The following is a 16,078-nucleotide window of genomic DNA, read 5'->3' as shown; positions in this document are numbered from 1 at the left end:
GACTCGTTAAGGCGATTCAGAATCGACTCTCTTTTGAGAGACAATATCTTTATTTATCATGCACTTTTTTGATTAACAACTTTGCAGATTGTTTTCATTTAAGGATAGCTACGTTATAAGCTGCAAAAGAGATATTTTTCAAAAACCCATATGACCTGCTCTTTAAAGCGACTCACCACCAGAATGCCGTTTGTTTGGGTCTTTGTTATCAGGCCTGTTTGAGTCTGATTCTGGCCGAGGAACCCTCTGAACATCAGACGCTGTAGCTGAACAACAGATATCACAATTAATGGCTGCAGGTGAAAAACTCTTCTTCAGCTATATATGTACATTAAACTCTTATATGTTTGTCATTTTCCAATGCCCTGATTCTCACCTTTTTGTTCCTGGTTTTCAGCAGATTTCTGGGTGCTGAGAGCGGGTCGGGCCGTTCCAGGGCTCCTCTGACCCACTGTACTGGTTGCAGCCACAGAGAGGGCGACTGGGGCCGTCTGGACCGCATGCTCCAGGGTCGAGGTCTTCCTCAAGGGCTCCAGAGATGGGCTTGAACGACCTGAACGAGAGGACACAATTCAGACTCACAAAAACAACACGACAATGTGGACAAGAGTTAGACGATGGAAAAATGTCAGTGCAGCTCTATCATTTAACGTGGTAAACGTGAACTGAAGGAATAGTTCAGTCACTAATGAAAATTTGCTGAAAATTAACTCAGATGTAGATGAGTTTGTTTCTTCATGGGAACAGATTTGGTCAAATTTAGCATTACATCACTTGCTCACCAATGGATCCTCTGCAGGATGTAAGAAACAAATCCATCAAGGTCAAAGTACGAGTCCATAATCCATAATAACTAGGGATGTCCCGATCAGGTGTATCTGCCGATACAGAGTCCCGATCTGATACTTGTATTTTCCTAGTGTTTGGTGCACATTTGAAGTACATTAAAGTTATTAAAATAAATCAAATGTATACAGGGATGTGCAGAGACTTTCTCAGAGGGGCATCCATCATCATCACTATTATCCAATTTAACAATTACTGTCTCTCTCTCTCTTTACATATCTTCCAATAATAAGATACACACATCTCTCTTTATATGCAAGCACTGTATAAAGACATTGGTAGATATAAACTTGTATTTTATATGTACAATAAGCAGATTAATTGCAACGTAAAGGGAAAAAAAGTTGAGATAAGGTTAGAAAGCATGAAGTTCACAAAAGCCAGAATGACAGTCAAGTCCGAAGCAAGATGCAACCCATAGCAACGCGTTGACAACGATGTGACAGATAGTCTGATGGCAGATAAAAGTAGTAAATAAATTACTGCAGATTCCTTACACAAAGTGCACATTAAATACGCTACTAAACGCTTAATCTTGAAGATTTGTGCAAATTTCTCTCCTGATTCAGAGGAGAAAGCAGTATTATGGATAGAAGACTCACATTTTAGCTGGAAGGAATGGTTTAAAGGTAAAAGTGTCTTTAACTTCAGCTTTTCACTTCTCCAGATGTTAACTGATGGACTGGAGTGGTGTGGATTACTTGTGGATTATTGTGATGTTTTTATCAGCTGTTTGGACTCTCATTCTGACGGCACCCATTCACTGCAGAGCATCCATTGGTGAGCAAGTGATGCAATGCTACATTCCTTCAAATCTGATGAAGAAACAAACTCATCTACATCTTGGAGTACTTTTTCAGCAAATGTTCATTTTTCTGTGAACTATTCCTTTGAGACAACATGAAATGAGCATAATTTACAATGCATTTAACTTCTGTAATGTGCATCACAGGAGTGGGACTTTTGTCCATTCAGATTTGATGACTGCATTGTGTACAATGTGGTATGATTACTATGTAGTCTACTATAATACTATACTATTTGTCTTGCACTGCGTACATCAACACAAAATGTTTCAAAGGTAAAGTATAGTTCTTGCAATTTAATGAAAAATTGAAAAATATTTATTTAAAATAAATGTGCACTGATGAATCATGCACAAAAAAGACCAGCATTTATTATTTTGATTTCATGTCGTCTTCAAAGAACACAGTTTACAAACAGACCAGAGAAGAATGACACTTGAGTCATGAAACTGTGACACGGCAAAGACACATGCTGTAATCCTGCGTAATTACGACCAAAAGACGAACACACTAAAGCCATTCTTCACACGTTAGCGTCGGTTCTCCGGTTACCTTCGGGTTTGGTAGCACTCAGCGAGCGAGAGTGCGGGGGAAGAGCAGAGCTCTGGGACAGAGGGGCAGTAGTGCTCGCCTCACTACCAAACGCAGGACCTGAGCTGCTTCCTGTGAGGGGAGGAAGTGCACATCTTTAAGTGTGGGCTTTAACACATCACACACTTGGAGAAAAACCCCTCATATGAAGCTTACATAAGAGCCAAACACTCATGCAATCAACCCTTTTATAAGAGCTACTTGCTTAACCAATGCTCACTCAGACAATTTGCCTTTGCCAATATTTCTTTAAAGTTTAAGAAAAAAAATTCTCTGCATCCTCTCCAGGTAATAATTCCTTACATTTATATAGCGCTTTTCTGGGCACGCAAAGCGCTTTACATAGAAGGGGGGAATCTCCTCAACCTCTGGTTCTTGGCACATATTATAAGTGTGCAATCAACCCTCTACGCACACCTTGGCAATATAATCGCCATTGGCTAGTAAATTTTTTTGTTTGTCGACTGCTATACTATTTTACACACACACACACACACACACACGTACGTTTACTTAGCTATCTAAATGGGGACGTTACATAGACTTTTTTTATATACAGATAGTTATACACTTTTTAACCTAAACCCACCCCTACCCCTCACAGAAAACTTTCTGCATTTTTACCATTTCAAAAGTAAAAAAAAAACTTTGTTTACTTTATTTTTATAACAGTTTTTCAAATGAGGACATCCACAAATTGAGGCACATGACATGATCCATTGAGCGCATCCAAATAGTACAGATCGCTTGACGGAGAGCGAAACTCTCAAGCGCTCAGTCAGCGTGTTTATCGAGTGAAAATCTGTGTTGAACGCCTCTCACACACATACTGGCGTGTAAAATCTAAGAATTTATTAGCCAATGGCTAATGTTAGACATTATTTAGTCGCCCAGAGTAAGATTTAGTCGCATATGCGAGTGATTTACTCGCAATGTAGAGGGTTGGCAATATAAAACACATTTATTTCAAAATAAACATTTGCAATTTGATATGCAAATAGGCACTTGTGAATCCTATCATATTTATAAAAAAAAAAAGGCCAGCTATCATCTTAACTGGCACTGTTTTTATGCCATGTCATAAGGAAGTTTACAATTTAAGGACAAGGCAAGACACCACAGGTGAAGAGAGTAAAATACAAAATAAACATTTTAAACTAATAGAAAATGAATACAACTAATAGGGGTGGCGAACTCCGTTCCTGGAGAGCAGCAGCCCTGCAGAGTTCAGCTCCAACCCTAATGAAAACTCACCTGCCTGTAGCTTCCTAGTAACCGTTCAGACCTTGATTAGCTTGTTCAGGTGTGTTTGATTAGGGTTGAAGCAAAACTCTGCAGGGCTGCGGCTCTCCAGGACTGACGTTCGCCACCCCTGCAATAGATATAACCATACTTCCCTAGTTGATTAAATACAATACATTAAGACAGTTGTTTTGTACTACCCTTTCTGAAATGTTATGTTTAAATATGCATATGAGGCATAACAAAATATGCACTAAATTGCATAAATCAGCCAATGATTAAAAAAAAACCTTTAGAATATCCACCTTTTTCTTGCCGTAAAAATGGGCGTGGCCATTTGTAAATTCTATAGGTCTGGCTTCCGGTCTCATCCACATCCAGCTATTTTGTACCTGTACAAAACAGTTCGTTTTGCTGCTTGATATTGAAAATGTGTGTGTCTTACCATATTATTTTAATGTACTGTCTTAATTATGAACACACTGGTTTGTAGTGCAAACAGTTTTACCGTTTACTGCATGTTGTTATTCTTCTCGTTATTTACCTATAGCAGCTAATGAACCGGAAGTGTCGCCCATAGGCTTACTTCCGCGTTGAAGAAAAAGGTGGATAGAGAGGAATAAAACTGTGAAGTCTGCTGTATGTAAGTGTTGAAAAAACTGGTTTTGAGAGAATAGCCTTTAAAGATACAAATACATGTAAACGTTTATTAAAAAAAAAAAAAAGTCCCATTAGAACCAAAATTTACCTGTGCATGGTTTTGTCTGTAGCGTCTTCCCTTAAAGCACTTCTGAGATTTCAATGTGATATTTGTCATAAATTCAAATAATGTTTTGTTTGTGTACTCTCTTTTAAACACCATCTCAAATGCTGGAAGCTACAAGAGTGAGTGTGAACTCACCAGCCGTGACCGCCGCTCCGAACGGCTGGGGTACCATCGGACTGGAGCTGAACTGGCTGTACGGGGCCCGACTGAAGGGGGCGTACGACTGAAAGGACGGAGCCGTGGGACCGGCTGTGGATGCCAGAGAGGACTGCACACAAACACAAGAACGACACGGGTCAATATTCACTCCGCCGTCTGCTCTGCAGATACACCTGAACGCGTGAAGCTCACCTGCACGATGGCAGGATCCTGAGGAAGGTTGCAGGTGGGTTTGGGTGGCTCGCACACCGTCAGGTCTTTGATGTCACTTCCTCTGAATATGATGTACTCAAAGATATCATCTCGAGGAGGGATCGGTCTGTCCGTGGGACGATCCTCAGTGCCAAAGGACTTCACTAGAAAAGAAAACGAGAGGGGAAAATGTTAAAATCCACAAAACCTGCAACATTAGTTATTATGCTCACCAGGGCTCTAGATTAGGGCTGAAACGAATCCTCGAATACCTCGAGTAACTCGAATACAAAAAATCATAGAGGCAAATCCATTTACTGTAACTACACACTGAACACCGTGTATCCCCACGGACCATTATTACTGACGCACAACCCAATAAACACTGGACCACAGACTGTAAAAAAAGTGCTGGACATATTTAAGATCGTAAATCAATATGGTGGCTAGTTATGATGTCCCTACGTTAGGGGTGTGCGATATATATCGTCTGCGATAATATCGTAATTGTTGTTTTAACGATGTGCGATTTGACATTATCGAGTATTTTGCAAAAACCATTCAAAACATCCCTACAGAGCGCACGCATACGTTATCGATAAAATCCCAGAAAATATCGAGATATAATTTTGTCAATATCGCACACCCCTACCCTACGTTTGCTATGTTTTGTGAAAGACTAAGCGCCATTGTGCATAAAAACACCACAGAAAGTCTAAAATCAGCATGATTACAAATGTGATTTTATTCAATAGTTCAATAAACAAGAAGGTAATATTAAGAGACTTACGTTTTAGACACTATATTGCCCGATTTTGCCAAAAAAAAAATCCAAACACAGTCACAGCGCTGTTTTGCGTCTCTGAGCGACATGACGGCGTTTCGTTTCTGAATGAATAAACCGTTTAAATAATTCGGTTCAATCGCAATGACAAGTAGTTGTTTATTTTAAGAGATCTATATTATTATCTCTTGTATATTTAGTATTGCTCTTTAATAAAGAAAAATTACTTCTTGTCCGATTAATCGATGGAATAATCGGTAGAATACTCGATTACTAAAATAATCGATAGCTACAGCCCTACTCTAGATCCTGTGTAAGTATCTGTACTCCATATCTGTGTACCTGCACTCGATTTAGGCCAGATCTAAGTTAATTAGCGTATTAAAGCAACCTCATATCTGATTTGTATGTAAATGTATAACGTTACCCAGGCTACAATAGAATTCTCTAACGTTTGTCCTCTGTAGGTGTATATATATTTAGTGTAATGTTGAGTATATGCGTGTGTTTATTGTACGTACCTTTAGCCAGAGCTACAGTGCTGTTCTCAGTGTCGATCGTGTATAAAACTCCCTCATATCGGATCTCGGCCTTTGAGATCAGACTAATCTTGCTGCCGATATAAGGCGTCCCTCCGCTCATCTTTCCGCTCGAATTCACTCCCGTGCGGCTGCTCGACTCCTCTGGTCTTCTTTGCGTACGGTTTTATCGGACTGAAGGCTGCTTTTCGGTAATTCGGTGTCGTTTTCTTTCAGCCTGGATTTAGCACGACATGGCCGAATTCATTTTCCTCCGCACTGAATCGACTCGAGATGCATGCTGGGAAACGCGCCCCCGACGCTCCCTCACGGTGGTATCGCGAGACTTCGCGGGATTTCAGTATGACTCCCGTTACATTGGGAATTATGTAAGAGGCGAAATGCGATTTAAACGCTGTGGGAAGTAAATAATTAGAAGTTCTTACTTAAATGGCTATAAAGGGATTATTCTATATCCCCATGCACACGTGCATTTGTACATTATATTATAATATAAAAGTTAAAACAATAATCCCTGAAATCCCGCCCAATCAACAGCTCCTGCAGTATATTTATTAAATTCTGTGAAACGGTAATGTCTGATCAGAATGAACTCTATGATCTCAGTTATAGCCAATGAGGAGAGCTGAGGCATTTGTTGATGCACAATTACATATGCTAACAGCAGAATTGAAGGATTATTTAATCATAAACACACTGAAACATCAGAGCAATAACTACACATAACACGGTTTAAAGCTTAATAATGTAATTCCAAGTATTGAATTCACATGCTACTCTTTGAAATTTCTGCATAGTTTACCCGATTTTACTTTGAATTCTGTTTCTCTTGCTGCCTGGACCCAGCTAACAGAGAGCGTTCTCAGAACGTTACGAACAAACATTCTTGCAGTAACGTTAATGGAATGTTCGTTTAAAGTATTCTGCTCTTTAATAACGTTTTCAAAACATTATCATGAAAACATTATTTATACATTGTTTTCTGAAACGTTTTAGATTGACGTTCGTCTAGCGTTTTTTTTAAATGTTACTTGTTTCAGAACGTTCAGAGAACATTCAAAAGTAACATTCCCATAATGTTTGCACAATTCTAAAATGGAATGTTCCCTTAACATTCGCAAAACTAAGAAAAACGTTTCTAAAGCATTTTAAAACTGTATGTTTTAAATGCTCAGAGAACATTTTCAGAACTTAAACACTCTTAGAACACATTTTCTTAGCTGGGGACCTTTTATTAAGACAGAGAGAGACAGAATTTATATTAATTTTGTTAATGAATTGGTAATCACTGGTATCTGTAATTGTATGCAGCTATCTATCTATCTATCTATCTATCTATCTATCTCCGTTCCCTCCAACTCGTGTAGTATCTTGAGTTGTAACAGGGGAACAACTGTTTGGTTTTGGCCCTCTGACGTCACATCCATTCCCACAATGCCATAGTAACACGACTGCGCACTCGCGCTCGTGGACGCGCACCAACAGACAGCCCATCACACACAGAGCGAACATGGCGGGCGCCTCCGACCCTCTGGAAGACATGCTCTTCTCCGAGGTGGACGAGAAAGCCGTGAGCGATCTAGTGGGCTCGCTGGAGTCTCAGCTGGTGGGCCAGAGCGACCCGGCCGCCGCGCAGCCCGAAAACGCTCGCCCGGGCAGCGCGAAGCAGCAGCAGCAGGCAGGAGGAACAGCGCAGCTGGCTGCTCCTATAGGCTCTCCATCAGAACCACAACAACAAGCACAGCAGCAGCAGAACGCGTGGAAAGCTGCGCGCAACCCGGATTCCGACCCGAAAGACGCCAGCATGGAAAAGCACGCCAAAGCCCTGGAGAAGGAGAGCCCTCTGAAGTCGCATGGCAGCATCATCATCATCACTACGGCAGCAGCATCCGACGCTCCCGCACCGGGCAACAAAGGTGAGAGCCCGAGGGACACCCGCAAGAAGCACCCGGGGAACACGCGCGCGCTGCGCTCCCCAGCATCCCACAGTCTCAACGTCAACGGAGCCGACGCAGCATCAGCATCACCCAGCCCGAGCAGCACGACTTTCACCGTGTCCAGTAACCCGCAGGCGATCGCGCTGGACCGCGGGACGCCCACCATCGCGCTGCACCGACTCCCGCGTCACATCATCGCCAGCATCGCGCAGAATGGAAACGGCACGTCCGTGTCCGCGCTGGTCCAGCAGAGCGCGCGGATCGGAGAGGCGGGCGCGCAGGTCAACCACAGCAAACCACCCGCGGACGCACCCGGGAACAACGCGAAACCCGCGGCGACCTCGGCGCCTCCCGCCGCGGCCACAGCAGCGCTTGTCAAACCGGCTGTCGGTGTCAGTGCGGCTCCGGTCATCAGACCTGCGCAGCAGAGGGTCGTAACGCCGCAGCTGATTGTCAGACCACCGCAGCAACAAACTACAATACAGCTGCCGCCCGGATTCACCATCCCATCAGGTACTTACGACTTACTAGTGCTCGATGTGCACTGCCTACTCTACTCTGACTCTTTTCCACATGTTAGAATAACAGTAAAGTGATGCAGACTCTGAGATAACCCAGCTGGAAGTCTGGGTGTGATGTAGTGAGCAAAACACGTGACCCAAATGAAAACTCTCTAATATTTGAGCTTCTTGATTGTTATTCTGCACATCAGTCAACTGTTAACACATCAGTAACACTGTTATGCTTTTTAACTTGTGATGAGCACTTGTTGATGCTCTTCCTTCACTATCCGCTTTAATTGATCTTTTTAAAAATCCAAATGAAATTCAAATGCAGGCACAATTTATATTTGTCTACAATACTTTCAAGCATTTAAACAGAAGCATTTAGCATAAAAAAATTTAATAATTTTCTGACATCAAGGCACATAAATAGTTTAAAGTGTGTCTAAACATAAACACTTAAACATTTTGGTTCCATCATGGACCAAAAAGTGTTTTTCCCCTTTAAGTTGAACTTTTGAAAGACTTCAGAAAACTTTATTTGCCAAATATTTACAAATAAATTCAGTGGCCCCAAAAAGTATTTAGACACTTAAGTGACACTTATAAATATGTGAATGCCATTTATTCGTGTCTTTATCTACCATCAGTGTTTTTTTTCTCAGAAATGACTAAAAATGACTAACTTTTTTTGTCAGATGTTTTGCTTGAGAAGTGTGTTTCAGACAGACATATGCTTGCTTTGATATTTTGTTATGTAATATCATGTGTTGCATATAATATAGTGACACTCAAAGATTTTAAAGTGTGACTCAAGTCTCCAGATACTTTATTCTCTATGAATTATGTATACATTTCCAGTATATGTAAACAAACCTCACACCGGATGATGTTGATGTAAATTGCATTTGTGAGTTGGACAGATGCTTTCTGGAGCTGCAGCATTGATGTTCTCGTGCTTCAAAAAACCCAGAAGGTGCTGAATGGTGAAAATGTATAGATGAGATCTGAACCTAAAATACGTCTGGAGTTTAAATGATAACTATTTGCTGTAGATGAACTTTACATTGGTGCATTTGGATGCTGACTGATGGTGATGATGCACAAAACTGAGTCAGTTTGGACTCCCCAATGAGCAGAATGTAGATCAAAAAGTGACTTGATATCTTACAAGTGACTTTCACACTGTTCACAGATGACCGTTTCAAGTCTAGCAAAGAGAAATCATTTTTTTTATGACCAAGAATGATTTATCATGAATCAGTAGTTAATTTGCCCTTTCTATCAGTACAAATATGAAGCCTTAGACAGATTCACCTGTTGCCTTTTCACTCTCAGTGTGTTCAAGCACTAGTTGAAATCTGAACTTTATCTGAACACTGATCATTATTTCACACTAATATCAGGAAAAAAGCTGTCTGAGTTTAATTTTGTGATCTGCATTTTAATGGGTCGGTGTTTTGTTTTATAAGAACAAACTGCTCTTTTTAATACACCTTAACATCCTACAACACTCTGAATGTCTGTAGTGCAGCTTAGATGGGTCGTTTACATAGAGCATGTCCAAAGAAAATGTATTTATATAGCACATTTTATACATTTTTCTTCACATAATAGAACTTAAAAATAATCTTAAAACAATTATAACAGAATACATATGAAATAAAAATAACAAAAAGTAAAAAAATAAGCATTTATGAAAAATTTGATTTTTTTAATAAGAAGAATATTTCATGAATCCATGAATTTCTAACAATATTAAAATATAAAATAATCAGTATCAGTATTTAAAGTGTATATTTCAGGTCCAGGTCACCATTTCTTTTCACATTCAATTTTTCTCCAATTTTTTTTTCAACTTGAGAGTTCACTAGTTTATTTGATATGGTCCTGTGGTGTGATAAATGACAGGACAGTATTGCATTTAGTCTTGCAAATAATGTTAAATCTGCATGCATAATATTAACAGAAGACTGAACAAATGAGGTTTAAATGAGAACGTGAGTCACAATACACAATGTCAGCTTAATAAAAGTATTTAAAAAGTGAAGTGTGGTGACCCATACTCGAAATTTGTGCTCTGCATTTAACCTATCCAAGTGCAGACGCACAGTAGTGAGCACACACCCAGAGCAGTGGGCAGTCATATTGCTGCGGCGCCCGGGGAGCAGTCGGGGGTTCGGTGCCTTGCTCAAGGGTCTCACTTCAGTCGTGGTATTGAAGGTGGAAGAGAGTGCTGGTCGTTCACTCCCCCCACCTACAATCCCTGCCGGACCTGAGACTCGAACCCGCAACCTTCGGGCTACAAGTCCGACTCTCTACACTGCAAAAAATGCTTTTCTAGCTTAGATCTTTTGTCTTGTTTCCAGCCAAAATATCTAAAAATTCTTAAATCAAGAAGGATTTTCTAGACAAGTAAAAATTATTTAAACAAGATTATTTTTCTTACCCCATTGGCAGATTATTTTGCTTGTTTCAAGCAAAAACTCACTGAAATTATACTTGTTTTTTCTGAAAACAAGACAATCATTTTTACTTGTCTAGAACAATCCTTCTTGATTTAAGAATTTTTAGATATTTTGGCTGGAAACAAGACAAAAGATCTAAGCTAGAAAAGCATTTTTTGCAGTGTATCCATTAGGCGACGACTGACCCCTTATCATTTACTCCAATGCTCTTTTTCATGTATCATTTCAGGAAAATCCATGCAGATAAAGACATTAGACAAACACATGCAAAGAATAATAATTAGTCAGAATCTGAATTAAAATTTCACAATTTTGGTTTCAGAAAAATCCAAAGCTTCAGCTGTTGATGGATTGTAACTTTTCATGCACATTGATGCATGAACATTTTCATTGATGTTTCATGCACTGATGATGCTTCTTGTGATGCTTTGCTATATATTTTTATTGAATATTGTTTAAAATAGATGTTTAGCATGTCACAATACACATTCTCAACTTATTAAAATGATTTCATGTCATTTACCCAAATGCTATTTTTAATTGATTGTTTTTAGGGAAATGCATTCACATAAAGACATCAGACAGATATATGCAACATAAAAACTAAACAAAAAAACATAATTATTACTTAGAATCTGAATTATTCAGTTTAGTTTTGCTTTGTTGACTGTCATTTTTTTCATGCATGGATGAGGATTTTTGTGATTCTTTGGTGAATAACTCGTGTGTGTTTCAGGTATGGTGCTGGTCCGGACGGAGATGGGTCAGCTGGTGATGGTTCCTCAGCAGGCTCTGGCTCAAGCTCAGGCCCAGAACAGCATCTCACCGCGGCCCTCCACTCCCACCAGCGTGGCCACGTTCAGGGTCACGACCCCACAGGTACAGCCCGTAATGCTCTAGAGTCACAATAAATCTGACACACAGATGACATTTCTCTTAAACAGGATTTCTGAAACTCAAGAACCACATTTTTTCCAAACCTCCCGCTGGAAAACTCAAATGACATCAAGCTGTTTGAATTCAGACCAGATGCATTTCAACAAACATTTTTTATTTAATACTTTTTTTTATTATATTGTTTTTGCAAAAGCAAAATTGCAAAATGTTTCTGTGTCACTGAAAAACATCTGCTGAGAGATTGAACACACTCCTCTACAAATTACAGATCCGTTTGCTTGCTTTTCCTGATTGAAAAGTTATTTTCCCTAAGATTGAAAGTCAAGATCATACATTTTAAATCTCTCTCTTTTTTATTTCCAAATGTAGCTTTGATGAAAGGAAAATATTATTAATAATATTATTACTGTAACTAGTTACTAGTAACTGGTTACTGCGCAACACACGTAATCAAATCATCTGCACAGCAAACACAGTGAGACAGTAACTTTTGTTACTGCTGTCAAAAAGTGGAATTCTGTGAAATCTTCATCAGTCTGTGATGAAATAAAGACACACAGCAGTGGAAACGAGTGATGATATTCGTATTGTGATCAATAAACCCACTCCTGATGAAACGGCAGGTAATTTGATATGTTAATAATAACCTGTTCACAGATGCAAGGAACTTCTGCGTAATTAAAGGTTATTCACACTGGACACTTATTATAATTTGATTCGTAAGCAGTGAGCAGAAAGCACTTCTGTGACACATTTGACTTGTAAAACAGATTCCATGAGACACAAGTTGGGAAACACTGATCAAAATACATCAAATTATGCATAAATGTTTAGGCCTAAAATTAAGATTTATGTATTTGAATTCTGCATATAAAATTTCCATCCGTTTGGATGACACAGGTTTAACATAAACTAATAAACTGATGCATATTTGTCTGTCGTACATAAATGAAATGGGTAAGAAACAAAAGGTTTTAAATAGGCAACTCAATAACCAGGTTATATATTTGTTAGTAATAAATGCAATATTTTTCAATCTCATACATTTTATCTAATTGAATATTGCTTTCCCATATTTAACAGCTAGCTATATTTATGCTTTTAAACTGAATAAATGTTGTTTCCTCAATGAACAGATTTATGCAATTTGAATAAATCCATTTTCAAAATATTAAAAACAAAAAGATGCAAATAGTTAATAGTAAACTATGCCATGATGTTTTTGAGTGCAGAAATCCGACCTGTTTCATTTATGTAACACTGACAAACATGCATCACATTAAGTTTATTAGTTTATGTTAAAACTGTGTAATACATGGAAATTTATATGCAATAATAAAAAAAAAATCTTAACCTCATAAACACAGCAGAGGTCAAACTGAGTGTTTCCTGTCAAACATGCATTTGATGAAAGACATTTGCACCTTCTTTTTGAAACTCATTGATCAATAACACAAAATAATGTTCTTTTTAGCAATGTCATATGACCCCTTTAACAATTCAGAAATTTTCACTATTTTAAACAATTCATTTTAAACAATTCATAAACTTGTGCATTTTTTATACTAATTTTAAAACATCAGTGTGCAGAAATTATTTTCACATTGACCATCTGTACACTATTAAATCTTCTGAACTGTTTTTCTTCAGTCAGAGTTGATGGATGAATGTACATGAGATTCACTGCTGACATCTAGTGGTGCGCTTCAGTCAGTGCATCCCGAGATCAAATTAATTCATTTCTTCTCATGCTAGCAGATTTACAAGGAAAAACAACTCTCTTTCTTCAGTGTTTTGTATGTTAAACACTATGTTATCTCTTTTAACAGTTTTGTTTCAAATGCATTGCTTCTTCAAAGTTATATCAAACATGAATAAGTACATAAGAAAATCCTGTTAGCTGGTCTTTGCCGTTTTTGTGTTCACATATTAATATCCCTTAACAGAATCTAATATGTATATATGCATTAGGATTTTTTTAATTTTAATTTTTATTTGAGGATTTGAATTTACAGTATATGGCCACAAGAAGGCAGCAGCCGTCATATTTGTTGTTTGTTATATTTTGTATTTTTCTTTTTCAAATTATGCAAAAAACTTAATAACGAGCAATGCGTATATTTATTTCTTATGATAATAAGATCAGAGTAGCTTGTGTAATATAATGTAGCTCTAGTGTGTGAGAGTGTAATGGTCGCTCATTTCCAGCAGATGGCGCCAGACGCTCGCATTTATTAGTGGCTCAATGGTTTAAATCCATACTGATGTTAATAATGAATCAGGCCATTCAAGCGTTTATACAACATTGCAAATAACAAAACATTTCATTTCTGATGTGTAGCAAATTAGTATGTTTTAACATTTGCATTAATGCATTAGCAGACACATTTGTCCAAAGCAACTTACAGTAGAGGATGAAAGGCAATTTGTCATAGAGCCAATAATATTCGCAGTACACAATGGCAGGGAAGCTAGATTAAGAAACAAGCTAAAGCAGAGAAGAAATGCATGAAAAAAAGAAGAGGCTTTTTTGTGCAACCAACCATTAAGATTAAAATGATCATGCTATAGGCCTATTTTTGATTTTGTGCCTCTAGAAACAAAATGTAAAATATCATAATTAGTTATTATTACTACAGTAAAATCCTTTCAGTCAGTTGTAATGGTCATGGTGCATGACTAATACTTGCTACCGCAGTTTGATTCTAGTAATTTTGCTGTAATTCACAATACAGTAACTATATATTGTGGTGTAAACTTTAACGTTTAAGTGGATAAAGTTTACTGCAGTAATGTGTTTCCTTGATAAACTCTGTTAAGGACAGTGAGGTGAGGGTTTATATTCCCAGGCGTCTCCCTTCATCCTGCTGTCAGTCATTCTCCGGTTCTCTGCGGCGGAAGACGTTCCTCTTTCCCTCCGAACGCGTTTAATCATTTATCCTCCAACTGCCTGATCGCTGTAACTTTCAGCGCGGAGCGAGAGACTCGTTCTGATGGCGTCTCCGTCAGTGTGTGTGTGGCCCCCGAGCTCTTCCGTGTCTCAGGGGCCTCGGGCGCCGCGCTCTCAGTAGGGGCCCAGAGACGAGCATCTGTGAGGAGAGAGCGCGCGTTGGCAGTGACGCTGTTAAACTGTGGCTCAGTGCCTCGTCTCGCTCACGTGATTATTGCTCCTCACATCACAGCGCTGCCCCTCAGCGGAGGGATTTTCACCCGTGTGTCCCCCTCTAGACACAATCATATCAGGGTTTGCAGTACAAGAATGATCTCAGGATGCCAGGAACACCGGGTCATCATAATTCACCTTCAAATCACAAGAAATAAGAATGAATATATATTCCATATAATTGCATGTAACAGTTATTTTGCATATTTTGAATATTTTAGAAGTGAGGAATTATTTTATATAAGAACTTAAATTATTTTATATATTTAAGAATTATTGTGCATGTTTTGAATAATTTAGAAATAAGAAATTATTTTATATAAGAATTTTTTTTATATTTGATACATTTTCATGTATAAAATATAAATATGATAAATATTCATAAATATGATTTCTTTTCAGCATATTTAACATTTTTAGATCTAAGAAATTATTCTATAAAGAACTTTAGAATTATTGTGCATGTTTTGAATAATTTAGAAATAAGAAATTATTTTATATAAGAATTTTTAAAATATGTTATACATTTTCATGTATAAAATATAAATATGATAAATATTCATCAATAAATGTTTATGTAAGAAATAAGAATTATTATATATATATATATATATGTAAGATTTATTTGAAATATTTTAGAAATAAGAAATAATTTTATATCAGAAATAAGAATAGTTTTATATATTTAAAAACAATTTAGCATATTTTAGAAATTAGAAATTATTTTATATAATAAATAAGAATTATTTTACAGATTTAATATATTTAAAGTTTCTTTTGGCAAATTTCAAACTTTAGAAGAAATCTGCAACCTTCCCAAAGGACATAATTCACTTTAAAATCAAAAGGAATAAGAATTATTATATACATATTTGATAATTATTTAGCATATTTTGAACATTTTAGAAATAAGAAATAAATTCATAAAATAATTTAATATATTTAATATAGAAGTAAAATTAAAAGGCAGATGCTCAACCAACTGTAAAGGAGGTTCGACTTTAATTTCAAAAGTGCAGCACTCACAAACATGGACTTGACTTTATTTCTTTAAAAACTTAAAAACAGTGACATTTTGGCCAACTTTAAGACCTTCATCAGACATCATATATATATATATATATATATATGTATATTTATTTTGCATTTTACACACACACACACACATATATATATATATATATA

General features: G+C 37.6%; 2 protein-coding genes across 10 annotated transcripts in view; one reads left to right on the top strand and one right to left on the bottom strand.

The window, feature by feature from the left end:
• LOC107734878 (protein LSM14 homolog A-like) overlaps positions 1-6,246 on the bottom strand; it is a 13,221-nt gene extending 6,975 nt beyond the window's left edge. For 2 of the 9 annotated variants that reach the window (XM_016546775.1, XM_016546782.1), the window contains exons 1-6: positions 5,908-6,245; positions 4,603-4,766; positions 4,387-4,519; positions 2,205-2,315; positions 377-553; positions 177-266 (exon numbers count right to left, since the gene is read on the bottom strand). In XM_016546775.1, the coding sequence (XP_016402261.1) occupies positions 177-266; positions 377-553; positions 2,205-2,315; positions 4,387-4,519; positions 4,603-4,766; positions 5,908-6,028 (796 nt within the window). In that variant the 5' untranslated portion in view covers positions 6,029-6,245. Of the gene's footprint in view, positions 1-176; positions 267-376; positions 554-2,204; positions 2,316-4,386; positions 4,520-4,602; positions 4,767-5,907 lie in introns of all 9 variants that reach the window. The other 7 variants (XM_016546764.1, XM_016546778.1, XM_016546798.1 and 4 more) reach the window with 7 other exon arrangements.
• Positions 6,247-7,410: 1,164 nt separating this feature from the next.
• LOC107734866 (transcription initiation factor TFIID subunit 4-like) overlaps positions 7,411-16,078 on the top strand; it is a 97,772-nt gene continuing 89,104 nt past the window's right edge. Inside the window, exons 1-2 of the mRNA XM_016546757.1 lie at positions 7,411-8,375; positions 11,570-11,712. Coding sequence (XP_016402243.1) covers positions 7,436-8,375; positions 11,570-11,712 — 1,083 coding nt within the window. The 5' untranslated portion in view covers positions 7,411-7,435. The remainder of the gene's footprint in view (positions 8,376-11,569; positions 11,713-16,078) is intronic.

Source organism: Sinocyclocheilus rhinocerous, unplaced genomic scaffold (genome assembly GCF_001515625.1).
Source record: "Sinocyclocheilus rhinocerous isolate Xijiao unplaced genomic scaffold, SAMN03320098_v1.1 scaffold942, whole genome shotgun sequence".
NCBI lineage: Eukaryota > Metazoa > Chordata > Actinopteri > Cypriniformes > Cyprinidae > Sinocyclocheilus > Sinocyclocheilus rhinocerous.
This window is presented reverse-complemented; position numbering and strand designations above follow the sequence as displayed.